At 40.9% G+C, this 27,095-nt stretch overlaps 1 protein-coding gene across 1 annotated transcript in view; it reads left to right on the top strand.

Moving 5' to 3' along the window:
* Positions 1-478: 478 nt before the first annotated feature.
* FAM20C (FAM20C golgi associated secretory pathway kinase) overlaps positions 479-27,095 on the top strand; it is a 95,479-nt gene continuing 68,862 nt past the window's right edge. Inside the window, exons 1-3 of the mRNA XM_038417808.2 lie at positions 479-2,289; positions 4,925-5,103; positions 15,011-15,089. Coding sequence (XP_038273736.1) covers positions 1,733-2,289; positions 4,925-5,103; positions 15,011-15,089 — 815 coding nt within the window. The 5' untranslated portion in view covers positions 479-1,732. The remainder of the gene's footprint in view (positions 2,290-4,924; positions 5,104-15,010; positions 15,090-27,095) is intronic.

Here is a 27,095-nt window from a genome sequence, read left to right as displayed (position 1 = left end):
CAATATTGGTAACCTAATCTCCTTTTCCATTAAGCTTTGTTGTAAGCATGTGCAGCTAATGTAACCAGAGGGATGGATGATTACGCTGCAGCACCTTTAAAGATTGTTACAGACCAGAGGATCCAGATTCAAAAGAAAGATTATTCATCCGTTTCTTAGGAGAAACAGAAGCAGAGCTTTCCATTTTGACCCTGTTATAGAGGGGTGAGGTGGGGAGGGGAGAGAAAGAAGCAGATTTGCTTTAGAAAATGCTCTCTCCCCTCCAGACAATGACATAGCAGAATTCATGTTCCTGAGTCTAGGCAGCCAGACTGTCCTAATACTTTGCTATTAGCATAGATTCCCCCTCCTTCCCCCCAAAAAACCTTTGAGAAACAGACGCCCTCTCCTTGCCCCAGTTGGATCTGCAGTAGAAGGGGGGTGAGAGGGGAGGGAAGAAAGAAAAGCTTGTAGTTGAGGTTTTCCCGTTACTATCATTGTAACGTTTATTTAGCCAATCTCTTAACTATGACGTCTGGATTCATGGCTTGCTCATAATATTTAACACACCCACTGAAGGCTGGAGCTGCAGCGCTCCTAGTCCAACCAGTCTAAAGCAGTCAGCGTAGCTGAAAGGGGTTTTCACTCTGCACCTGCCAAAGATCTCTCTCTCTCTCTTTATTTTCTCTCTGTCCCTCTCTTTCTCTGCCTCTCCCTTTCTCTCTTTTTTTCTCTCAAGGCAGATCTGTATGACCCAGCAGAGATCAAAGACGGCACCTCCCTCGCTAAGAAGAACCTCTACTGATTTGTGCTAGTTTCTTTCCTCTAATCTCTCTCTTTTTTTCGTGCCATATTTAAGCTTTACGTTGCAGTAGTGCCATCGGACAGTTTTGCAACCAAAAAACAAAAACAAAACCAAAAAAAAAAAAACCCGGAACCCCAGCTTGGATCCAGCAACCACACTGACTTGATCCTAGTTGAATATTTCTCTCTCCCAAGCCCTGGATGCGATGGATGAAGAATCTGGAAACAGTCTAAGAAAATCATTTTCCAGCCAATGTTTTTAAACAGTCTCGCGGAGGAGAGAGAGTGTGTGTCTCACTGCTGCATCACTGGTCAATTTCAAAGGCTGGGAGGCAGGCAGCGTTTCCAGCACATCTAAATATCATGGATGATTTTTGCTTCCCCTGAAAGCCTTTTATTTGTAATAGGTTTTATTATTATTATTATTATTACTCCCTCCCCCTTACTGTCTTTTTTTCTTACCCAATCAGAGCTTCAGATGTTGGTGTCTCTTCAATAATCCCTTTTCTTTACCTTTGTGATCCCTGTCATTAAAAAAGAAAAAAAAAAGAAAAAATGGACAGATGGGGTTATGAATTGAACTGCTGTTGGCGTTTGTATTCCTACTGATTTTTAAAGACTTGCTGGGGGGGAGGTTGGTTTTCGGGTTTGTTTTGTTGTTGTTGTTTGGGTTTTTTTGGGTTTTGTTTTGGGTTGTTTTTTTGTTGTTGTTGTTGTTTTTGCTCAGTACTTGATGAGACTCAGACGCCAGGACCGACTGCTTTTTGAGTATTTATTTCGAACAGCCGATGGAGATAACTTTATCCACTTGATTGTTTTTTATTTGTTCTCGCTCCGCTCAAAACAAAAACAAAAAGACCCCCCAAGCTTTTTCTGTGAAAGAGCTCCTTTAAATATTTAAATTACCCCCCCCTCCTCCCCTTATAATTTATTAGGAGGCCCCTGGACCATGAAGATGATTTTAGTCCGGAAATTCAGGGTGCTGATCCTGATGGTGTTTCTGATCGCTTGCACCATGCATATCATGATTGATCTGTTACCAAAGCTGGAGAAGCGAGCGGCGAGGACGGAGGGCAAGACGGGCTGCTCGTGTTCTGACCCCCCGGGCCAGGAGGCTCAGGGCTGGGGGAAGCAGAGGACTAAGGGCGGCTCGGAACCGGGCTGGCCTAACAAGCACACGCTGCGGATCCTGCAGGATTTCAGCAGCGACCCCAGCTCCAACCTCACCTCCCACTCGCTGGAGAAGCTCCCCGGGACCTCGGAGAAAGCCGAAGCTTTTAAGAGACTGGAACAAAATGGCATAAGCCGGGAGCTGGGGCATAAGCCGCTCATCCAAGATGGGAGTGTAAACGCCCAGCCCGTGGGGCAGGGGTACTCCAAACTCGCGGCTCTCTTCGAGCAGCCCCTCTACAAAATCGCCGCCCCGGAGCTGGCGGAGGAGGATGTCTTGTTTAACGTCAATAGCGATATCCGATTTAACCCGAAAGCGGCCGAGAACCAGGACTGGTGAGTAGAGCGGGGCTGGGGCTGCGGGGACTCGAAGCTGTGGGTCCCCAGCGGGCTGTCACTGAAAGCAAAGGGGGATGTGCTGCCACCGGCTTCACTGGGCGCAGGATCAGGCCCCGAGGCTAGCAACGGCGAGGCCTGATTTCTCCCCGGCAGCAGGGTGTTTGGGTCATGTTCATGTGGCATTATCCTGAGACAGGGGATGTTATGATCCTGCCTTGGGTTGGGGAGAGGTGACTTCCCACTTTGCTCAGAGTAAAGCTACTGATGCGACAGCCACTGGTGTGGCAAGTGGATCTGGGCTCTTCCTCTCAGTTACAATACCTTAAAATATCCTGACAGGTTTCAGAGTAGCAGCCGGGTTAGTCTGTATTCGCAAAAAGAAAAGGAGGACTTGTGGCACCTTAGAGACTAACAAATTTATTAGAGCATAAGCTTTCGTGAGCTACAGTTTCCACCAAATGCATCCGATGAAGTGAGCTGTAGCTCACGAAAGCTTATGCTCTAATAAATTTGTTAGTCTCTAAGGTGCCACAAGTACTCCTTTTCTTTTTTTAAAATATCCTGTTTGTTTGAAGGAAACAGAGTCCCTGCTTCTTGCACCCAGGGTTTGAAATGGCAATGCAGTTCACTTACTTACATTCCAGTGTCAGAAAGCTTTGCCTGCATGCAAAATTATAAGTGACATAAGCAGCTGCTGTACAGTAGCTGATGTGTGTGTTAAGACTATTGAGTACTTAAAAAAAAACACAATAGACCACATGTATTACATATAATTTAAGAAGCACTATTGTTTCTTATTAACACCCTGAAGGTAGAAATAGCATTATAAGTAGAAACCGGAGACTATTTGCAGTGTTATGGTGTAGGTTTCAAAATATGTCAAAGCCAGTAGCTGGAAATAAAATTAATATTTGTTTTGTGCCTTTAAAGAAATATAGGTTCTAACAGGTCATTTACAAGACTGGAGTAACAGCTATTTCAGATGAAATGAAAGCTTCAGTGATATAATTCAGGTGTCACAAATGGGATAAGAAAATAACTTGTTTAAACTAAAAAAACCCAGAAGTACTTGTGGCACCTTAGAGACTAACAAATTTATTAGAGCATAAGCTTTCGTGGTTATTCCCCCCCCCCCCAAAAAAAAACCCCTAACAAAATAAAGAACACAAGGCAGATCAGTAAAATATTAACTTCTCTCAGAAGCAGGGAGATTGACTTCAAAGGTCATACAACTGTCCATAATATTCAGATATAAATGGGATTTCAACCTTCAGAATCTGACTTTTGAGACAACATTTTCTGCTCTGAATTATTTTTTGACATTCTAAAGCCCAGTGCTTCTGTCTTTAACTTTTAATGCATTTGGTTTCATCTATAAATTCTCTGCCCCACTGTTGTATAAGAAATGCTTAGAAACTTGAAAGGCTGAAAAATCAAAAGGCATGTCTCTAATTCAACAGCACCCTCTTTCAAACACAGTGACTCTGTAATGTTTAAACAGCTTTATTGTGCCATGCAAAAGCTCTGACAAGCAGTGGAGCAACCAGCCTGGATTTGAATCTTTAACAATATAATGTAAATGTTTTCATTTTCAACCTCAAATTTATATAAATCACAAAGGCCCTCAATGTATCATAATTAAAATCAAATTTAAAGCACACTAGGTTAGAAAACTTCCAATTTCTCTGGAAAATCTCTGTCACCAGTATATGACAATAATGTATGGAATGTACTCTAGAGATGGCTAAAGGTACAATTGACCCCTTCAGACAAGACATGTGATAGCAAAGGGATCTACAATATAACTGCTGCTCCGCTTGTTATTGCTCCCAAGGTTTAAATAATTAAAATCAAATTTAGCAGTTAACATTAATTCATAACATTCTTTGCTATGACAATAGCTTAAAGCTATGCAAGCTTTCTTGCAGACATGAGAAATAGAATTTGCATTTAGGAAGTAATCAAAAGTTATTTCACTTCCTTTCATCCCCTTGGAATGATAAAATCAAAAAAGGAATATGAAGTATAATAACTGAATGTAACATCACAATTATCAAATAATTTCAGGACATGTTCATTGTTAAATAAAGATTTGGGATAACGTTTATATTTTTGTCTTAAACTTGTTCAAATTGTTTTCAACAACTCTACAATAAATAAAAACAACACTGGTTTATTTTTTTAACATTGTACCCTGGATTAAAAAATAAAGTATACTACAGCTACCTCAAATTCAACCAACACTCTTCTGGAGTTTTAGAACAGTACTATGCAATATAACACAGAGTTCAACATTTTTATTATTTCATAAGGGTCTGATCCAATGTCTATTGGAGTCAATGGGAGCTTTGCCACTGACTTTAATGGTCTTTGGATCAAGCACTAATAATTTAGGTCACAACTCTGCTCTCATTGAGGTCAATGGCAAAGCTCCCAATGGCTTCACTGGAAATGGAAGCAGGCCTTTAATCCACGTCAGGGACAAATTGAAACCCTTCTCTCACATCTATATTGTTTGCTTTTCACATCATTGCATTCTGAAGCCCTCTTTTAAGTTGCTTTGAGGAGAACCAACAGATAAAAAATAATAATACTTCTCTCTCTCTCTCCTTTTTTTTTTTTTTTGTGGTAGGCAAAATGAAGGTAATGAAGATGAAGAATTTTTACCCACCGCAGAAACATCTGTAGATTCCTACCCAAACTGGTTAAAATTCCACATTGGTATTAATCGATATGAGTTGTATTCCAGACACAATCCTGCAATTGAGGCTTTACTGCAAGACCTGGTCTCCCAGAAGATAACCAGTGTTGGTAGGTTCAGATACATATATTTTTATGACTATTTACTTATTCAAGACCTCATTGCTGTTTTAATATTAATGAGTATTTTCCATTACTTATACTTGATGTTCCTAAAACATTGCTTCCTGGCTACATTAGTCTGCACTTATTTTCCTTGTTAAATATAAAAGAGGCTTCATAAAGATATTTTGCCAGTTCTGTGTTGCATGAATATTTGAGAAGCCGTTTGTATTGCTGTGGATGCTAGCAAGATTCTAGGTGCAAAGCATATTAGACCAGATTCATCCCTGAGGTAACCTATTGACTTCCGAGGTACAGTTACAACATGGTTGAATAGTGCTCATTAAACTGTAAAAAAACAAGTTGATTTTTTCCAGAGTCTGATTTTTTTATTTTATTTGAATTTTCTGAACAAAGAGTTTGGTGTTTAAAAAAAATCCTGAGGGCATGGGTGGGTGGGATGAAGAGCAACATCTTCACCTGCAGAAGGTGTTTAAAGAATGAAACAACACAGTGCAGTGTCTCTATAGCTCTTGCCAATCTGCATTGTGTTCCAGTACTGCTGTAGCTTTAAGACCTGGAGCTGCAGTGTTTGTACATCCAGATCTACACTGATTTCAAAAGACAGTGAAACAAGCATCAGGATAGCAGGATGGGGTCTGTAGTTCAACTCTGTTTGTTCCGTTTAGAAACCCATGACTGAGATGATACTATGTTGACCATTTAGTACATTTAATGGTCTGGAACACATGGAAATATTTGCTATGGGTTAGTTAATGATAGGTTTAGATGCTCTTGAATATGGCTTTATAGTTACCATCAAAAACAAAGAAAACTATGGTCCTGACATTCTAAACCAGTTAATGTAATTTTATTTCTGGTGGTTGATAATCGTCCAATTGATTTAGGCACATAAAAAATTAGGCAATTTCTATTAAACACCAGCTTCCTAAGTACTCTTCAACTTTTCACAATGATGAAATAGTAGAAGCTCTACAAAACTGCTGATAATCTGTATTTCCACTACCGGATTAGATTACCTGGCTTTGCCCCTGCAATCTTATTCAGTAAAAATTTCCATTGGCTTCAATGGGAATTTTGCCCCACTAAATCAGCATCACTGGGCCTAATGATTACATTTTCCATCCTGTGAACCATAGTTTTCTCTGAACAGCACTAGGATTAAGTAGGATTCTTGATCAGAAAGGAGGGATTGATTTAGTTAGTCAAGACAGCAAGAGCCATGAGTTGGGGAATGCTACGTGATGAAATTCAACTTTATGCAGAGAGACACACCAAAGTTTTAAGTGGAACTTAAATAGTGCGTTGGCCTTGTGCTCTGCTTAGAGGGGAATTTCACCCAAAGAAAGCAATTTTCAAACCATGTTGCCTTAACAGGATGTCCAGACCAATGTACTGAATGATCAAATTGACAGTAAAGTGCATAAATAAATACCATTTGTATGAACCTGTATGCTGGTTTTCTGCCCACCTCTGGATTGAGATGCTTTATTAAGGAGCCCAGGTTTGAGAATTGTGCTGTATATATGCCCCCCTTTAGATAACACCTAACATAATAAACATAGCAGTCACTGTCTTTAGATAATACTGAATGCTTTTCATCTTCCTGCAGTCTACGCCTCAGGATAACAAGGATAATTTGCAGTGGAACAAGTTCTAGGTGATTTTCACTGCCTTGTCTTTGTGGGCGGGGAAGGATAATCCCCTTTCCTGACCCACTCACTCAGTCAAGAATGATGTACAGAATATTCATCTTGCAATTGGATTAGGGAGTGGGCACAACTCTTTACTATGCTGATTTTAAAGGCACTCCTCACTTATCCATCAGGAGATGAAAGAGAAAGAGATGTAAACTGGGTCCCCTCCTACACCCTGGAGAGTGGTGGTATCACCTTGCACAGCTTCAGGGCAACAATTTTGCTTAACCCCAGGACCTTTAAGACTTTGCATCTGAAACGCTTGACCAGCCGTGTTTTGATTTGCTGTAAGAGGACCATGCATCTCTCAAAATGCATTGGACTAAAGTGGCCACTGCTGAATATAGTGTACTGCTGAATAGCATAGCTTCACAATTTACTGAACTACGTATTTTTCTCCGAGATCTAAATATAGTGTATGTTGGTTATGCAGAGGAAAACCACGGCTTGCAGCATGCTCAGATGTGAACATAATGTAATGCTTATCAAATGGACAATGTCATAGAGAGTGTGTTGGCTAGTGATTGAAGGAGGGGAATGAGAATCAGAAACACTAGAGTTTACTTCTGTCCCAGCCACTGACTTGCTCTGTACTCTTGGGCATGTTGCTTAATCGCTCTCTGCCTCAGTTTACCTGTCAGCAAAATTATTATAAAAATTATGAGCGAAAAATCCCAGCCCGAATGAAGCCCAATAGAAATTTTGCCATTGACTTCACTGGGGCCTTATTTCACTTTATATGTCTTACAGATGTTGTGTAAGGCTTTAATTAATTAAAGGTTTGCTCGGGCTTTGAGATCCTCTGAGGAAAAATGCTACAGATGCACAAAAACATATTTATTATATTATATATTGCATATGGGATATTCTGTTATATGCTTGTATGGTGTTTTGCACAATGGGTTTGGAGCCTCAAGATGTTGCTGCAATAAAATTCTAAAGAGTAATTTACACCAACGATGCCTTGCAATTTGGATATACAAAAATACTAAACAATGCATCTCATTAGACAATGTTCCATAACCAAAGTGCAAATTCTGTCTGAAAAAATAGGTAAAGATCAGTTCCTAGATATGAACTTAAGATAGCCCTTGAAAGTGAGCTTATAAAAATCAGAGAGCCCAATCCTGGGTACAGTGGGAGGGTTGCCTGCATCAAGATGGTAGGATCCGGCTCAAACCACTGGCAACCAAGCCATGTTTGTTCCTCTGGGAACAAGGTTATAGCAAGGTTTGAAGAAAGAAAGAACCTTATTTTATATTATTAATATTTGTGAAGTGCAGTATGTTTTGTCTTACACTGCAAATTCTTAGTGCTTTTTTTTTAACTATATTAACACCTGTCCACTTTTCGCTTTTTGTGCGTAGAAGCAATAAGGATTCCAAAGCTTTTGAATGGATGAATAAAGTCTGACATGTATTATCAAAGGACACATGAATGATCACTACATTGTTTCACATGATTCTGCACATTTGCCAAGTTAATTTGCATGGTTCCTTTCGTGGTTTGGTTTTGAAAGGCAGCTATGAAGATGACTACCAGATTAAAAGTGTAAAACAAATTGAAATCTTCATACTGCCTGAGAAGTATCATTTTCTTTTGACATTCAGTGCAATTAAATATATAGAATCCTAGAAGTTAGCTGGAAAAGACCTATTAGCTTATCCAGTCCTTTTAGTGCAAGGAATCATGTCTACTGCAAGTTTTCTAATATTTTGATATGTTATGTATAGGTTTTAATAGGCTTATGTGGTTTTGATATGCAGGTTTTGATACTGTTTGCAACCTGAACTGTCTCAACTGCCGTCTTAGCCAAGTCAGATGTATCTGCTTAATGTTATTATTAATTGGAAAGCGTCATGTCCAAATAGACAGCTCTGGATCAATCAAAACTGCTTGCAAGATTCTGTAACCCATACAGTTACCTTAAAATGAAAATGGTGAGAGACGAAATTACTGCTTAGTTCACAAGAGCAGAGAGAATCAAGGTGACATTTCCTTGAGGTTAAAGTTTAAATGGAACAAATCCACTGATGATGCCACTATGGAAAATGGAATCTGAACATTACATCTAGTTCCCACAGTGACACCTAGAGGTGGCCTTGAAAAGGACAGGGTTAAGAATAGCTTTAAGCCAAGTATATATTCAAAGCCCTACCTATCAGTACATGTTTGCTATTTATTCTGTTCAATGCAAAGGGCCTGATCCTGTTCTCATGTAATTCAATACAAAACTTCTGATGACTTAAAAGGGAGCAGGACTGGAGCCTAAACATTAATATTTTCAATTGAATATTGAAACCCAGTTTTCAGAAAAGGTGCATGCACATATGCATGCACAACTGCACACCTGCTTTGCATTGAGAATTACCATTACGTCCTGCACAAATTACCATAATTAGCCATTTCCCTGCACATTTATGCATGTGCATAATCACAGCAGCAGCATGAGCAGTTTAACCAGGAGCACTGTATGGCATAGAGCAGTTAGATGCATCAGTTCAGTAACTGTGGGCCTGATCCTGCTCCCATTAAAGTCAACAGGAGTTTCGCCATTGGCTTGCATGTGAGCAAAACAGGCTTCTGTGTGTTTTTTTTCTTTTCTTTTTTAATTCCCTGATTGAAAGACCTTGGGAGCATTACTTGATTCAGTTCATTTCTAAAGCCTATGATGCATTCAATTTGTGCAGGCAATAATTAAAACTCTAGAGCACAAAATTACTGATGTGGTAGATAAATGGTACAATTAACGAAGGTAGACATTGGCTCAACAGCAAAATAAAAGACAGTGCTATGAATACTGAACCCAGATCCTGGCGCTCAATAAAATGATAAATATCTTGTCAAAAGGCAAGGAAAGAATGTGTGAAAAACATGATGAAATGTAGCGTCACTGATTTACTTTATAAGAAAACAATGAATTTGCCAAGAATCAGCAGATTGATTCAATTTACAGGCCTGAATGGGGTGGGGGTACATTTAAAAATGTACAACATAGACTTTGGATGATCTCTCCGCCTTTTAAAACTGCTTTTATCATCTTGAAAGCCTTTACAAATGAGTCAGCAGCAGTGGCTGAGCAAGAACAAGTTAAGAAATGATTGGGCTTGAATTTGTTTTGAAATTTGTTCCTTATTACAGTTCGTTTGGAAACAAGCATCCAGGATGTGCAGACTATTATCTGCTAGCAAGGTTGAGGTATTTATGTTAGACTTAGGTCTGATTTACAAAGATAAATATATACCTCTAAATGGATTGGATGAGGGCTGGGTTGCAACAACATCCAGGAAATGACATACTAGGTCACACCAGTGGTTCATCCAGTCCAATGTCCTGTCTCGGACAGCAGTCAGTACAAGATGCTTTGGAGGATGGTGCAGGAAACCGTGTATGGACAGCTATAAAAACATGACTGAGTGATCATGGTGACATACATCTCCTAAGTTCCATAGAGGGTTTTACTATTTTAACACTTCACAGAGGTGAAGTGTAGGGTTTGCAGAAAACATGGGCTTGTGTTTTCAGGAAGGACTAGATGGGAGAGAAGTTGGAGGTATGATTGACTAGGAACCCCTGGGGCACATGGGAGAAGGATGACAGGTGAGCACAGGAGAAGATCATTATACACTTAATCCAAAGCCCAGAAGAATCAATAGAAAGATGCTCATGGACTTCAGTCATGACAATCCCCAAATGTCCCTAGTAAAGTCAACCCCACTGAGGATTTCCAAAGCCTCTTGAAATTTTGAAATCAGGCCATAAAATTCTTGCAATACCTTAGATCAAAGAGGATGTTAAGTCTAGAGTATATTAACCTTTAGCTTTCAATTTCTTTCTTTGACAAGCTGAATTGCCTAAAGATTAAACGTAATCTTTGTACTGGAATTTATTTTTATCATTATATAAATATGTCCAAGACTTGTTGGATGAAAGTTGACTCAAGATGTACTATATGGTGTCAGCGAGTTTTTAAGAATTTTTCCAGAGCTGCTCATCATCTATAACATAAAGGCATATTCAGACATTTTTTAAAACGTGGATTTTGACCCTGGTGGGAGGACACCTTTGGAGTCAGAACAGCCTTATATTTTAAGGCCTTCTTAGAAATGTCTTAGTATGCTGATCATAGACGTGACAGGCTGTAATGGCTTAGTGCCATTATATGTTCTTCTCTGAATACTGTATGTTCTAATCCTATGTATTGTAAATCCTTATGAAATTTTTATTTGGGTAGCAGCTGAAGTCTCAAGGGCATCTCCAAACAAGCAAACAAGGCTTTAGAACATGATTGGACTCTTATTCCTTGGCATAATATAAAGGGAAACATGTTTGAACTGATAAACAAAAGTGGAAAGTGGAATGTTCCTTGTCTGATTCATATATGTCAGAAAATAAAAAGAAGCCAAGCAAGCAGGCTTGATATTAAAGGGAGGAGAAAAATCTCTAGGCCTAATGTTCAGATAAAGTCTCCATGAATGTGAGCCGTGCTTTAGACATGCACTACCACATAGGCCCATGCAAATCAAGGTTTTTGCATGCACCCAATCCCAGAGTTAAGCACACGTCACTGTCTGCAGGCTCAAGACCGTAGATTGAAAGCACATTGGATTCAGACCATACCTCTTTCTCATCTGCGACAAGTAATGCACACCTATGGCACTGTATAATTAATGTTAACGATCCTCCCTTTTGCATATGTAGGAAGGCACCTGTATGTATAGCCTTTGGGTTAAAATTGTTGGGAGCCGTAGTAAGGGACAGTGTGGAGCTGCATCACTCCTGCTGGAGTGCCTGGGCAGATTGTTCCCTGGCAAGGCACAATTCCCCGAGAAGCAAAAGGGGAGTGTGGTTGCTGTGCCACCTTCAATCAGTGTGTAGCATGTGTCCATCCACCCTGCACTGCAGGGGCCCAGCTGGGAGGCATGAAATCCTACATCTAAACTCAACAGTGGCACAAAACTCCAGCAGTCCTTGTGCTCCAGAGTGCTACTGCGACCAATTCAGCATGTACAGGCAATAATCTGTGGGTGAATATGACAAGGCCAGAGGGAACCTTTAATCTTCTCACCTTGCACCCTCACACAAACGATGGACCAGTTCTTTCTGTCTGGAAATCAGGCCTCGCATGTGTAACAAATCAGAGCAAGTTTTTTCACGAGCCTTTCACAAAGGTTTCCCCTTTCTTGTTGCCAAAGTCATTGTCCGCTGAGGTTGCTAGCCAAATAACAATCTGTTGTGCTGCTTTACCATGCTGGGCATCCTAGTAAACTTAGAGTATTCCAAGCTGTGTGTTTAGAAACTGGTGTGAGGGAATCTCCTCTTTTTCCTCCATCTCTGCACCCTTTTGGTCTTGAACAATCTCCCAATCAATATAGGCTTTCCTGATCATGTGACTGCACAACTCTTAATGATTGTACTAGGTCCAGGTCACACCAGGTGTAGAATCCTGAATTTTTGTAAAATAGGAATATTCTGTTGAAATGGTGCAAAATCGGCTGTCCAATCATGTTCTAAATGGAGGGATATGAAACTAGACACTGCTTTTCAAACACTGATTCTGCTTTGGGCATAACATTCCCATATTGTAGATGATGCCTTTTCCACAGTCTCTTTTGGCTGGGGACTTTTTAAATGCATTACATTCAGTCAATTAAATATTTTTTAATATAAAGTTTGGAACAAATGTTGTTTATTTGTGAATACATAGCTATATTGTGCCATCGATTTATAAACAATTTTGCTTAACAATTGATGGCTCAGCACTGATCCTCGAATAAAAGTCTAAATCCTACAAGAATGACTTGGACAAAATTCTCATTCATTGTAAAGGAAGTGGAGAGTGAACAGGACTGCAGGACTTGGCCCCACATTTGTATGTTTAGCAACTGAATGGAAAAAAGACCAATTTTGAAAACTTAAGCAACAAGGGGCCAGCTTCTCAGCTGGTGTAAATCAATGCAACTTCACCATTGGCAAGGGAGACACACCGAGCTACAGCAGCTGAGGATCTAAGCTCTAGGATGCAATTCTGATCTCTGTTACTCAAAGCAACCCTATGGGCATCAATGGAGAATTCTGGATTTAAACTGATGTACGTGACAATAGAACTTGGCCAATGAGAGTCATAACATTGGCACCATTCTATGTCCTTTACACTATTCTGGCAGTGAAATGTGATGGAAGGCTAGCTTAAACTGCCAGCTGGGGACTCCTGGGTGGTATATAGGTGGGGTAGTTAATTATACACCACATGCTTTTGACCACTCAGTATAGATGACAATTTAGGGGTGTAACAGAGCTGTTACTAGAGTAAGCTGTCTATAATGATCCTGAGATGTTACTGACAGCACATACTACAGCAGCCTGGGGTTGCTCTAATTTATTCTTGGGGCTGAACTGGCTCTAGTTGCCCCCAGGTTTCAGGTGTTTGAGGATGGAAAACCACCTATACCTCCCCGCTTCCCTTCAGGTGTACATGAGGATCTAACCTACTCTGCACAGCAGAGTGAGCCTAATATATGAAAACCATATGTTTTTGGTATACCTGTTCAGTGTGAGTTGTTTAATGCCCCTTAATTTCTAATTATTTATTTGTTCCATTGGGATAGCCGAGTAATGCAATAGAAGGCAGGGGTCAGCAAAATAGCAATGCAGGAGGGATTTTCTTCCAGAAGAAGAGTAATTAAACTGACCAGATTTGCATAGTATTTTGTTGCAAAAATATATGGATTACAAGCACTGAAAGAGAGCTGGTATTTAGTAATAAGTAAATTAGTAATTAGTAATTAGTAGTAATAATTAGTAATAAGGCACAGAAAGGAGTAATTAATTGGACGTGTAGCAAATGGTATTGGTTAGGGAAAGCAAATGTAGACATTAGACAGGCCAAATAAGGCCAGCTTTAAGGCAAAATTTATGAAAAAGATAACATAACATTTTACGCAGTTCTTAAATTTATACATTTTTTGTCTGATTTCTAAAGAAGGGGATTATCTGATCATTCAGAGGAAGCATTAAAAAGGAATAAATTGTATACACTGAGATGACTGACATGACCATCATTGCACAATGCAGAAGTGAATTAAAGAGCTTGGGTGTAGGTCATTTCATTTACTCAAAGTGTTTTTGGCTGGTGGAAGAGAGCAGATGGTCTGCTGAAGTGTATATTTACCTCCCTTGACTAACCATATTATCAGATAAAATGTACTCTTTGAGAACTCTTTTACTCATGTAATGTGTGTTTTTAAGTGACATGTTTTTTCCCCACTTATACAAAAAAGTATCAGTCCAGGATTAAAAACACCATCATCTGATTGTTAAAGTGATATTGTACAAATGGTGCAGTTTGCTAGCAATAAAAGTCAGTCTTACAGTAATTCACCATCAGCTGGTGTTTGAGAGTCAAGCAAAAATGGTTTACAATGTGCAGCATGAGCTGAATTGCATTCACTACTCAGTCCTTACTCAAAACTTCCATTGAAATCACCTCTCGCTTATGTACATATCACCTAATGCAGGGCCTGATCCAAAGCCCACTGAAGTCAATGCATAGATATCCATTGACTTCAATGGCTTTGGACCATGCCCATGGAGAATATAAAAGATATATTGCTCAGGAATAATAAATACTTAAACTAATCACAGCATAGTATACATACAGAGTTGCAATTGTATCTGTTCATGCCTTTAATTAAAGGCTGGCTGCTCCTCACCCATTTGTACAGCCAAGGTTCTGGTGTTCTCCAAGACACACCCAATCTCTTCTTCCATCATGCACCCTTTTCATGGTAGCAAGTCAAAAGAACTTAGGGAGTGCGGGAAGTGAGAATTTAGAGACCTGTACCTACACATGCTTAGCATTCAGAACTCCCACTGAAGCCAATTGTGTTTCTGAGCTTGTAGGATCGGGCCAATAATGGAAAAGCTGATGCAGGATGCAGGATTCCCTTTCCACTCCAGTTCAGTCAGTTGAGCAGTTACTCTAGACTGCATTTCCCCTACTCATCCTCTAATTAAGTCTTTATGTTTCGGAGTGCCCTATAAACATATATGTCGGGTGTTCAGACACCACAATGATGAGTTCAATGTAAAAGCTTAGATGGAGACAGAGAGAGAGATGTGCTATTTCAGTGTAAGACTGCTGACTGTACGTAGAAATTTACACTGTGATTTTTAATTGTTTTACTTTTCCTCCACAGCAATGAAATCAGGAGGCACCCAACTAAAACTGATCATGACATTACAAAATTATGGACAAGCATTGTTTAAACCAATGAAGTAAGTAAGAAATGATTTGCTCCATTTTAAAGCTGATTTACACAGCCGTGGCATGTTACCATCTTGACAGCTGTTAAATAATGTCTTCTAAGTTTGTGGTGCTTAATTATCTAAGCTTCCCACAGAATGTAAATTGTAGGCATGTTAAGAAGAGGAGGCATGTTAAGGCTTGAGGAGTTTCAACATTCTTAGAGCCTGATCCACATGAAGTCAATAGGAGTCTTTGCATTGACTACAATGGGGTTTGGATTAGATCCTTAGATGACACCAGGTATATTGTGGTTTTATATGTCATGTCATGCACACTGTTCTCTGTGAATTCTTCCACCCACAAAAATACAGGATGTGCTCAAAGTTCCTTTCTTATGTGGATCTTTATTCAAAACAAGCTTGCTCCAATATCTTGCAGTTTGTATTGCATCACTTATTTTAGAAATGTTACCAGCAAGAGTGCAAGTTCTGGCCAGGTTTTCAGAATAGATTTATTAGAGAGGAAGACATTAATAGTGTTTGATGAATTATAATTTCATTCTTTGATTTATTGCTGTTGGTATTAGAGGTGCACTCTGCTGTTTGCTAAGGCTGTATTGTAGCTGTGAAAATGAGTTTCTTTGAGAAGTACAAGTGAGGAGAAAAGACTTGGCTGGAACAGGAATGATTTTACTCTCACTTACACCTGTGTAGAGCAAGAGTAATGCCACTGAGGTCAGTGGAGTTGCACAGGTTTAAAACTGATGTAAGTGAGCTCTGAATCAGGCCCTATATGTTTGTATTGTAATAATGAAAATCATCGTGTGCTTAGTGTACAGGGTTTAGTAAAATCACTTGAGGCTGCAGAATGTTTAATGAAGCTACTCACTCTCTGTGTCAGTGATATCACTGGAATAATAAACTTATTTCCTTTCTTTGTTCCCCCTATAAGGAAGTTCACTTAATTTCCTTTAAGGTGGTCTGTAAAGGAATAACGCAGCACAGAATACATGGTTTTCAGTATGCATTTGTTTTGTATTGTACATGTAGACAGGAAGGATGGTCCAGTGGGCAGGGGGTTAGCTTGACACCTGAGTTCAATTTCCTGCTTTGCTACAGACTTCCTATGTGACCTTGGGCACTTCAGTTAATATCTCTGTGCCTCTATTCCCCATTTGTAACATGGAGATAATAAAGGGAGATACCTTACCTCACAGGGATATAGTGAGAATAAATGCATTAGAGACTGAAATGCACAGTAATGGAAGCCATATAAGTGCCTAAGGTAGATCAGGCCTTACATGGACTTCAGAAGGAACAAGTAACTGAGTTTCCTTCACATCAACCTCCTTGTTCACATGTGTCCTGAGATCTATGAAGAAATCCCCTGGATCTCAGATCATCCACAGAACCCCAAGGTGTTTGTGCAAAGGCCCAATGGTCCCACGTTATTCCCAAATTCCTCCGATTCAGGCTGGCTTCCTCTGGATTCACATTCTTCTTGGTTCCTATTGTGGGGCTGGGAGGCTCAGATCTCTGAGAGGGAATCTACATAAGATGATGTAGAAAAGTCTGAAGGGAGATGTTGCCAAAGCATGTCCTAATTGGACCATCCCCAAACCACTGGAACTATAAAAGCAATGTTCAGAGCATCGGTTTGGATGATACCACTGAGGTTCAACTCCTGCCCCCATTCCCTTCCTTGCACATTTTATCTGACACATTTTATCACTATTCCAAATCATTTCTCACCCTCCCTGGGAAATTTCTGAGAACATGACAGGGCCTAGCTGTCTTTAATTATTAGGTAAAAGATTGATGGCCTTGGTGGCTTTCCACATGGTACAAGATTCTTCTTGTCTCCATTTACTTAGATGCAGAAATTTTAAATCATTATCATTGCTGGGACATTGTAGCTCTGGGAATGCTAATGAGGTTAAATCAAAAGTTTACTATGTGTACTGCTTTATATACACCACTGGCAAGATGATGGATAACAATGGATGTATAACCAGTTTCCTATACAGAAGCAATTATTGCCATCCACGGGGACAATAGCAGAAAATGACTATGTCTTAATCACCCCTTCAGCTTGATTTTGAGGGTGTTAAAATGTTATTTTCTAACTGATTTTTCATTAAATACATGTTTATAAAAAGAACCACTGCAGCATTCCACAACTGTGTTCCCAAACACTCCATCTTACAGTGGCAACACGACTGTATTTCACATGATGGCTGTAGAATGCTTTAGTATTTTTATTAAGGACATTTGCAAGTATTTGTTTTCATTATGAACAGGGAGCCAGATCCGAAGCTGGTGCAAAGCAATATACAGTAAAAGCTGTTTTATCTGGCATATTGGGGAAATGGGGGTGCTGATATGTGAAAAATGCCCATTAACTAAGAGGGAGGGAGTTTGGGTGTGGAAGGGGGCTCAAGGCAGTGCAGGATGGAATTTGAGGTGTCTGATCCAGGGGCTGCTCACCTCGGGTGGCTCCCCACAAGCGGTGACCTGTCCTGGCTGCTCCTAAGCAGAGGCACGGCAGGCAGCTCTGCGCACTGCCTGAGGCTTTGCCTGCAGGCACTGCCCCCAGAAACACCCATTGGCCGCGGTTCCTAACCAATGGGAGCTGCGTTGCTAGCGCCTGGGGCAGGGCAGGGGCAGCATGCAGAGCTGCCTGCTGCACCACCGCCTAGGAGCAACTGGGACAGGTCGCTGTTTGTGGAGACCCACTCGAGGTGAGTGACCCCTGGATCCGGCACCCCGCACGCCCTCCGGTGCCCCATGCCCCTGCCTGCACCCAAACTCCCTCCCAGAGCCTGCACTTCACACCTCCTGCTGGCCCCATGCCAACTATAAACCGGAATTTCATTGAAAATCAGAAATGTCGGTTTATAGAGCTTTTCGGTTGGTGAAGTGTTGGATAAAACAGCTTTTACTGTAGCTCTGTTGAGCTCAATGGGACTATATCAATTTCCCGCAATTTATGATCTATTTCCTGTGAATTGTTTGGTGACCTATACATAGTGATTTCCTTCCACGGAACTGAACATCCAAAAACTTTAAAAATACAAGCTGTTAAATCTACAGGACTTCCCATGGAAGGGCCTTATCCAGCAGAAAGGAGCCTTCTCCAAATTTAAGCTGTTCCCTCTTTTGAAGGGATATCGCTTTTCGTTCAGGCTTTATGTAGCCACCCAAGCCTGACTCCTTTCTAGGCAAGGTGCCATATATAGGGCCCTACCAAATTCATGGTCCATTTTGGTCAATTTCAGGGTCATAGGATTTTAAAAATAGTAAACTTCATGACTTCAGCTATTTAAATCTGAAATTTCATGGTGTTGTAATTGTAGGGGTCCTGACCCAAAAAGGAGTTGTTGGGTGGTTTCAAGGTTATTGTAGGGGGATGGGGGTTGCGGTACAGCTACCCTTACTTCTGCGGTGCTGCTGGCCAGTGTGCTGCCTTCAGAGCTGAGCAGCTGGAGAGCGGCAGCTGCTGTCCAGGAGCCCACCTCTGAAAGCAGAGCTGCCACCAGCAGCAGTGCAGAAGTAAGGGTGGCATATTATGGTATTGCCACCCTTACTTCTGCACTGCTGCTGGCGGGGTGTTGTCCTCAGAGATGGGCACCCAGCCAACAGCCACCACTAGCCTCCCCCCAGCTGCGAAGGCAGTGCAGAAGTACGGGTGGCAATACCATGACCCTCTTAAAATAACCTTGTGACCCCCCCCAACTCCCTTTTGGGTCAGGACCCCCAATTTGAGAAACATTGGTCTCCCCCATGAAATCTGTATAGTATATGGTAAAAGCACACAAAAGACCAGATTTCATGATCCTTGATGTGTTTTTCATGGCTGGTGATTTGGTGGAGCCTGAGTCATATGGCAATGATACTCATGTGGATAATGTCAAAGGATGTCCTACATATTCTTAGGGCACCATCAGTGCTAATACAATGGTTGGGTTCCTCCCTACCTTAGTCACAGCCAAGGAATACCTTTAAAGGAGTCTTATGGACCATAAAACAACTCCCTGACTCTCAGCTCTGGGATCAGCAAGTTGAAGAGGCTTTTGCTTTGACAGTCAGGAAAGTCACCTGCATAATGGACCCCTGCATTCTTCTTCAATAATTGTGTTACAAGCCCCATGACTGCATTCCATTGATCAACACATAAGGGGGAGTATGCACAACACAAGAAGTCCCACTGGTCATCCAGCACCATTTCCTCTTCTGTTTCTGGAGGTGTGCACAGTAGTTATTCTAGCCTTTAGGAAATCCTGTGGGATGCATATTCCCAGCAGCAGAGATGGAACATGGGAAGGACTAGTGATGTGTTTGTCTCCGTCTGACTGGATAGGTCTTTCCCTATGAACAACCATGCTTCTAGCCCACTCTGAACAGCAGTTAAATAATATAGCATTTCTTGCCTGTGAATAAATACTATGGCCTCAATTCAGCTGTCAAATAAAGGGATGAAGACTATGAGAGTTGCAACTCTGTCTCTGAAGTTTGAACGGAGCTACTCTTTAACATATCAGAGGGGGCTGGAGCCAGCAGGATATTGAGCTTGATTCCCAAAGAAAATTCATGATCAAAAGTGTCCCAATCTGTCCATTATTCTAGTCAGTTTAAAGCTAAATCCCTTATTTCTGCAGGGCTCAGATTCAGGTAGTGTGTGAGGGGACAGCCCCCGTCTGCACTTGATTTCATTTGTAATATCAGTGAACCCTTCTTGATACATCTAGACCTGCTCAGTATTCTTCAGAGTTGCAATTATATTGGTTCAAATGGGGTGGAATGAGAAGAACATGCTAACTCTTTACTAATGCAGGCAGGTATCTATTAACTAAATGGATATTCCATAGCACTGCAGAGATGGTTTCTGCAGCAGCGTTACAGTGACATGTAACTGGCAAGTTGTTCTAACTCCTGGAGAACTCATGAGCAGGCCTTAGTTAGTTTGCATTTCACAGCTGCTGAATTCTTTGTTGATTACATCTATAAAGTGAGCCAGCTCCTGAAAGAATCCTTCAGCACAGCCAGTATTTGGAAATGGAGAAACCAGAATCTCTTCTTGGCATCCCCTGTGCTAAATGTTTGACGTTGGCTCGCAAATCTTGTACCCATCAGGTCATTTATTCAGGCAAGCAGAGCAAAATCAGGAAAGAGGAGTTTAATTGCCAAGCGGATGTTACTGTGATAAATAAAGCCTGGTCATCTGCAATTATTTTATTTATTTGGAGCTCTGCATCTTCCACTGTGAAATAATTGCATATAAAGGGTTATAAGGTGAGCCAGTTCTATTTATAAATCCCATAGCCCAATGTAAGTTCCATAGCTAATTGCAAAGGAATCATAGAAGTCATAGAAATGAATCATAGTGCTTGCTAATACTTAAGGGAAGTTTGAATGTACTTGCAATGTGTCGAACAGTTAATTTGTAACTTTGTTCAGCCTGTTACAACTGTATTATTCTATATTACTGTCATCATCACAAAACCCCAAAACCGCACCAACCCCAATGTTCCTTCCTGTTACTATATTAGCTTTGTAAACAAAATTTATTGAGATGCCCAGCAATGTCTCAAGTCAAGATTCCTTATGTCACTTATTCAGAGAGAGAGAGAGAGAGAACAGTCATAAATTTATAAGGCTTTTGGCTTATTTGGCTAAAAACTACCCTATTTTTTATATTTTTATTTATTTTCTCATTGTTGTTGTTAACTGGGGGAGTGAAACAGCTGGCTTAGCAACAAAAGAGATGAGGTTTTTTCTCTTGCAGGCTTTTTTTTTTTTGAAGGGTGAAATCCTGCTTCATCAAAACCAATGGCAAAATTCCCAGGTAGAACTGAACATAAAATATCATTTCTACAGGTTTTTTTGGAGCCATCCTACAGAATTTCAGAGAGAATTATATCTCTCCTGTACAATTTGACAGGCTGTTTCTAAAATACCTATACAAAGGGCACTATTCACTGTGAAATCTGTGAATTTTAGAATAATATCAGTAGACCCCTATTTGTTTCATCCAAAGAAGTACCCTTGAAATCAGTGATGTCACTCTGGATTTAAACTGGGATGAAACCAGAATCTTATTCCAGATTTCCAATGGTGTAAGGAGTTTAAAATTAAGCCTTACATATTTTTGTATATATTTTTCTTATAAGTCCATTATTTTTGTAAGTACCAATACAGGATAGATTGATCATTATAGTCCTCTATAAAAGATTGTAGCTAATCAGTGTCCATTACTCCCTTTTTTTTCAGGTACAAGAATTGTATTATTTTTAATTATTTATTTATTCCAATTTAACCTTAAAAATAGGAGTCCTGGCGGCTAAGGATTTGTCTTTACTAGAAAGATGTGTCGTGTGAGAGACCTGTCAAGTAACATATTTTAACTAGCACTTGAGTTAACACTGTGCATTTTCTCATCTTTGACAAGCTCTAAGTAAACCTTGCAGATACCATCTGTAACAACAGATGAAATAAAATGATGGCAGTTCCCACAGAATGAAAAAATAGCCAGGCAGAAAAAATAAAATAAAATACATCTCCATCTCATATTCCCTAAAAAGGCTATCTTCTCAGACCTCATCTAATTCCTTTCAAAGGGAGGGGCTTTGCACCATAATCTGTGCTATTTCAGACCAAGGTAGTAGGGAAATTAATATAGTTGTTTTAGTTGGCAAAGGACAGCTATTTTACTGGCTTTTAAATAGCGCACTTTTACAAATAAACAATTAGCAATTCTTAAAATTTCTCTTTGATTTGCCCTTTGAGAGTGCTATACAAATACTTGCATTTTAGGATAGTGGCATTATATAGGACATAAATCCTCTCTAATAGAAACAACTGTTAATTGCTTTAATTTTCTACAATTATGTCCAGATTTTGAAGTTGCAGTTTGACTACTTACCTGTGAAATTCAGCCTCTAGGCCTGATTATGATTTCATTTACGCTAGTGTTACTCTATTGCCTTCACTGGCATTACTTCTGATTCACACAGGCCTATGTGAACTTCAGAATCGGGGCCAATTGTCTATACACACTGCATGATTGGTTTGCCTTATTCCATTGCATCTATTGCTGTTTTGAGGAAATACATTTTGAAAACCTGTTGGATTTCAGCTGGCAGGGATCCAATATAAACATGCTGTTACAGGGCATGCACAAGGGTAGGCAAGCCCCACCATAATCGTCGGGGGCACAGAACTCCTCCAGCCCTGGGGCCAAGGTGGTGGTGGGAGAGGAGGGGAGCGAACTCCACCCTGGGCCGGGGCTAAGGCAGGGGGGTGCGGTGGGGAGAGTGAGCTCCTCCCAGCCTGAGGCCGTGGCAGGGGAACAGAATGTGCCCTTCCAAAAGGGGTCAAATTTAAATTCCTGTGGAGTCCTTGTATTGTTATAAATCAACATAGCAATTAAATCAAATTGCAGCTACAGAAGTAAGATACGCATACAGTAGCTGCTATTCCATCTGCCTGTCAGGATTATCTCTTTGGCAGATTGGAATGCATTGCATAAAGCCCTACTAAGCAATCCGTGGTCTAGGCACAAACAAAACCACTCTGCTTGGTGAATCATCTCGAAGCAATTTTTACTGTGGTTGTCCCTGCAGAAATCTAGCACCTTGTAAGGGGCTGTTATTTTGGACATATGGTGTGACAAACTGATATGAAGAGTTGAAACTGATAATCACAATATTCAGTTCTTATCTGCCTGCTTAGAATATATAGGCATCACATCTCATAAAATTATGGAAAGGAAACACCTCATTTTGTGTATGCAAGTATCAGTCAATATACAGGCATACATGAGATTACTGGCTCTATAGGGACAAATCCCACTGTTCTTACCTCTCCAATCCCTGTTGGGACTTTTGCCTGAGTATGGACTCACAGCCAGATTCTGATCTCACTTGCAACTGTAAATCTGGAGGCAGCCTAGAGAGTTATGCTAAATTTACACTAGTACAAGTGGGATGTGACTATGACTTTGAATAAGGACAGCAGGATTTGGCCCCTAGCTTGTAAATTCTCCAGCGCATGTAGTAGCATAAAACAGAACTTCTACCTAAACATCCCACATACTGCATGTTAATTTACTTTCTCTCCTGATCATATCTTCATCAGACTGTACTTGTTCCATATAAAAATCATCTCAATATAAATTTTAAATGGATTTAGCAATCATGAGGGAGCCCAGTTCAAGAACCATTGAAGTCAACTGGAGAATTTCCAATATTTTCAATTGAACTGGAAAATTTCCAGTATTTTCAATGGGAATTTGAAGAGGGCCCAAGTTGATACCCCTGTTCAGACTAAATTCCTCTATACCATTGCAAATAGGAATGCAATCTCCTCCATATTGCCCATTCCGTGTATTCCATCCTTGCCATGGAGATTCATCTCTGGAAATGAAAGTCTTGGCTGGTGTCTAGACCCATTCAGTCATAGTGCAATTTGTTCTAAGATTTTTAGAAATATCATTAGATATTGACTTCCATGTAAACATTTTCATACTCAAGGTAACTTAGAGGAGAATTATTCAGTGCAGTGAAATGAGTTTCAAGAAAACATCCCTGATGTTTGTTTATTATCATAGTATCATCAGGGTGTAAACCCAAGATTCATCCGTTCTTTTTGATCATCTTTAGAAAGGGTTTTCATTGAAATGTTCTCCTGTGGATGTCATTGAAATGGTGTCACAGCACATATATTTTGTGTTATAAGTGGTAGTCGTAGAACTATAGCTCCTAGAGGTTCTAAGTGAAATCAGAGCCCCATTGGTTAAGATCCACTTGGCCAGATCAGAACTGGACCATTTCACTTGGCTGGTGGCCATGACAAGGAAAACAGGGAACACCTTTTCCTGTCTCTCCACACCTGTAATATTGTGCTCAACCCATGGTGGCATTATTCAGGATTATCCTATGGGTCATTCCAGCCGACTGTTGTAACAATCACTCAAAACGTGTGTTTTCAGCAAATTGATTGTTTTCTGTTGAACACTAGCAATTTCTCTCTCTTGCAACTTGCTTCCTTCCGGCATTGCTTTCTGTATAATGAGCACTTCTTGACAAAGGTGGGTGTCGTGGCAGACGGCATGCGGTAGCAGTGAGAAGTTGGGGACTTAGGCATATCTGCAACTTGTGCAGATGGCAAAATTAATAGCATCTGCAGAGTCAAGGCTGGAATGTGCCTGTGTGAAAGGTGTGCCTGTATGTAAGCCTTTTATGTCTTATTAATTATTATTATTATTAATAATAATAATATTTAATAATTGTTTGTTCTTTGTATTATCGTAGCACCTAGGAACCCTAGTCTTGGTGAAATGACTTGCCCAAGGTTACCCAGCAGGCCAGTGGTAGTGCTGGGAATAAAGCACCCATCTCCTGTCTTGTGTTCTATCTACTAGGCCACACTGCGTCCGCAATTCATACCGATGTGCAGGCAATCCTCATGGAGCAGAGCTTGCTGGTGCAGGCACCTTTGCTTGGAGTCTACAAATCCACTATGCCCATCTCCCTCCTGTCCCTTCATGTAATAGAACTGTATTGATTTTGCTGCATCTGGGACCTTCCACTGCTGTGGAGGAGGGGAATAGGGCAGGCGGGGAGAGGGTTGGGGATCTGGCTCTTTAAACTGTTTATTTTAGCCTCATGTTTGTTCCTTAAACTTCCATCTTCCATAACTCATTTCCCATTTCTGCATATTTATTTAGTAATGGTCAGCATCCTGCATGTGGCTTTTCAAAAGAGGAAAAGGAAATAAATAGCAGTTGGTGAAGCAGGGGTGACAAGGCAGCATCTATAGTTTCTGGAGACCTGGGTCCAAATCTGCCACAGGTCAGGAGCCAGATGAGTTTACTTGACACAGTCCCACACTGGCTAGTGGCACAAAAAACAACCTGCAGTTATAGCATGAGTGGTAGCTTCCACTCAGGAGAGACCCAGATCTGAAATAAGAGGGTGATGCAGGTCAAGACAGAAGGGTTTTGGCAGAGCTGAGAAGCTTAGGAGAGCTTGCACAGTGCCTGCCCAAATTATGCTGCCAGAGACTCACATAACAAAAAAAAGTAAATTTAATAATCCTACTAAGTAATGTATTAAAATATATCTTTAAGACTTTCTGGACATTCCTGTCATGTCAAGTGTCTATCTCAATAATGATAGTAAAATTTTGCTTACAATTTTACAGCCTATGATAATGTTCTGCATGTAGGTGTGTAAAATTGAGAAGGCCTGAAAAACTAATTTGCATGCAAGAATAAAAAAGAAGCCCTAAATACATTTTCTATCTGTGCATATGAACAGCTCTAAATAAATGCATTCATTCCTGCAGTATGAATGATAAAATATCTCACACCGGCACATAAGCCAGATAGTACTCACAGAAGTAGAATCAAGATGATCCTCTGTCAGTGTTTTAAAACCTCTTTGTAAATCTTGCTAATCTGTGGTCCAGCTTCCAACTGCAGTGATAGTTACCTGGCCAGTGAAATACTAAGGAGATGAGTGAGAGAGGACATACATAAAAGTTGGCAGAAATACTGACTTCAGAAATAAGTGAATTTGTCAATATATCTATCGCTTGTATTTTGGACCTATTCGATATGCTACCACCAAAACAAAAAAGGAGATGAAAATGCTATATTAATTCTCTCATTTAGGGGCAAAGCTAATCATTATTATATTTTTCTTTAGTTTGTAGTTGTTTGGTTTTGTTGTAATCCTGTGATGTGATGCAAGGTAATAAAATTTCACATCCAGCTTATTATTATTGTCATATTATCCAATCATTACCCTCCCACGTCCAAAAGGAAACATATTATATTGTCATTTACATTAAGGTGTATGGAAGATCATATGATTTGGCTAAGCCTTTTTGATAAGGATTCTTTTTCATCTGATTCTTTAGAGCTTTATTCAGCAGATTCCTGTCATTTAAGCCACAGAGTTTACATAGACTTTCAGACTTCAGTTATGTTTAGGAACTAAGTGTTTCTCAGTACAACTCTCATTAAGCTGAACATATAAATTTGGGCAGCTCCACCAAAAAGGAGGCCACGTTTTCTCCCATACCCAGATATAGAAGGAAGATCCATGTGATGCCACGATGGCATTTCAACAGAGCATGCTCAGAGAGAGAACCGTGCTGTCAGTCTTCTCTGTTCTGACATTTAGCTGTGCCTTCCACTATCAGGGATCTTTCTTCTCTAGAATAAAGGGGCCTGATTCTCTGTTATACTAAGGCCCTTTTATGGGACCCTGTCAATGTAAATCAGAGGGCAGAAGCAGCCTCTGCAAAGAATGCCCCAGCACAAAGGGATGCAGATGGCACAGAGCTGACTAGGGTTGTCAGGTGTCCAATTTTCAACCAGAACACCCAATCAAAAAGGGACCCTGGTGGCTCCAGTCAACATTGCTGACCGGGCTGTTAAAAGTGTGGTTGGCAGTGCAGAGGGGCTAAGGCAGGCTCCCTGCCTGTCTTGGCTCTGCACAGCTCCCGGAAGCAGCATGTCCCTCCTCCAGCTCCTAGGCATAGGGGCAGCCAAGGGGCTCCGAGCATGATTCCTGCCCAAGTACCACCTCCACCGCTCCCATTGGCCAGGAACCATGGCCAACGGGAGATGTGGGGGCAATGCCTGTGGGCGGGGCAGTGTGCAGAACCGCCTGGCTGTGCCTCCGCGTAGAAGCTAGAGGCGGGACATTCTGCTGTTTCCAGGAATTGTCTGAGGTAAGCACTGCCTGGAGCCTGCACCCCTCCCGTTCCCCAACCCCCTGCCCTAGCCCTAATCCTCCTCTGCCCCAACTCCTTGGTCCCAGACCCACCCCAAAGGCCGCACCACTAGCCGGAGCCCTTCCTGCCCACCCACCCCCCCACAAACCAACCCCTACCCCAACCCACAGCCACCTCCTGTACCCCAGATCCCTTATTCCTAGTCCACACCCCCAACTGGAGCCCTCACTCCCTCCTGCACCTCAGCCCCCTGAGCCAGCCTGCTGAAAATGAATGAGTGAGGGTGGGGAG

This window comes from Dermochelys coriacea, chromosome 10 (genome assembly GCF_009764565.3).
Source record: "Dermochelys coriacea isolate rDerCor1 chromosome 10, rDerCor1.pri.v4, whole genome shotgun sequence".
In the NCBI taxonomy this organism is placed as follows: domain Eukaryota; kingdom Metazoa; phylum Chordata; order Testudines; family Dermochelyidae; genus Dermochelys; species Dermochelys coriacea.
This window is presented reverse-complemented; position numbering and strand designations above follow the sequence as displayed.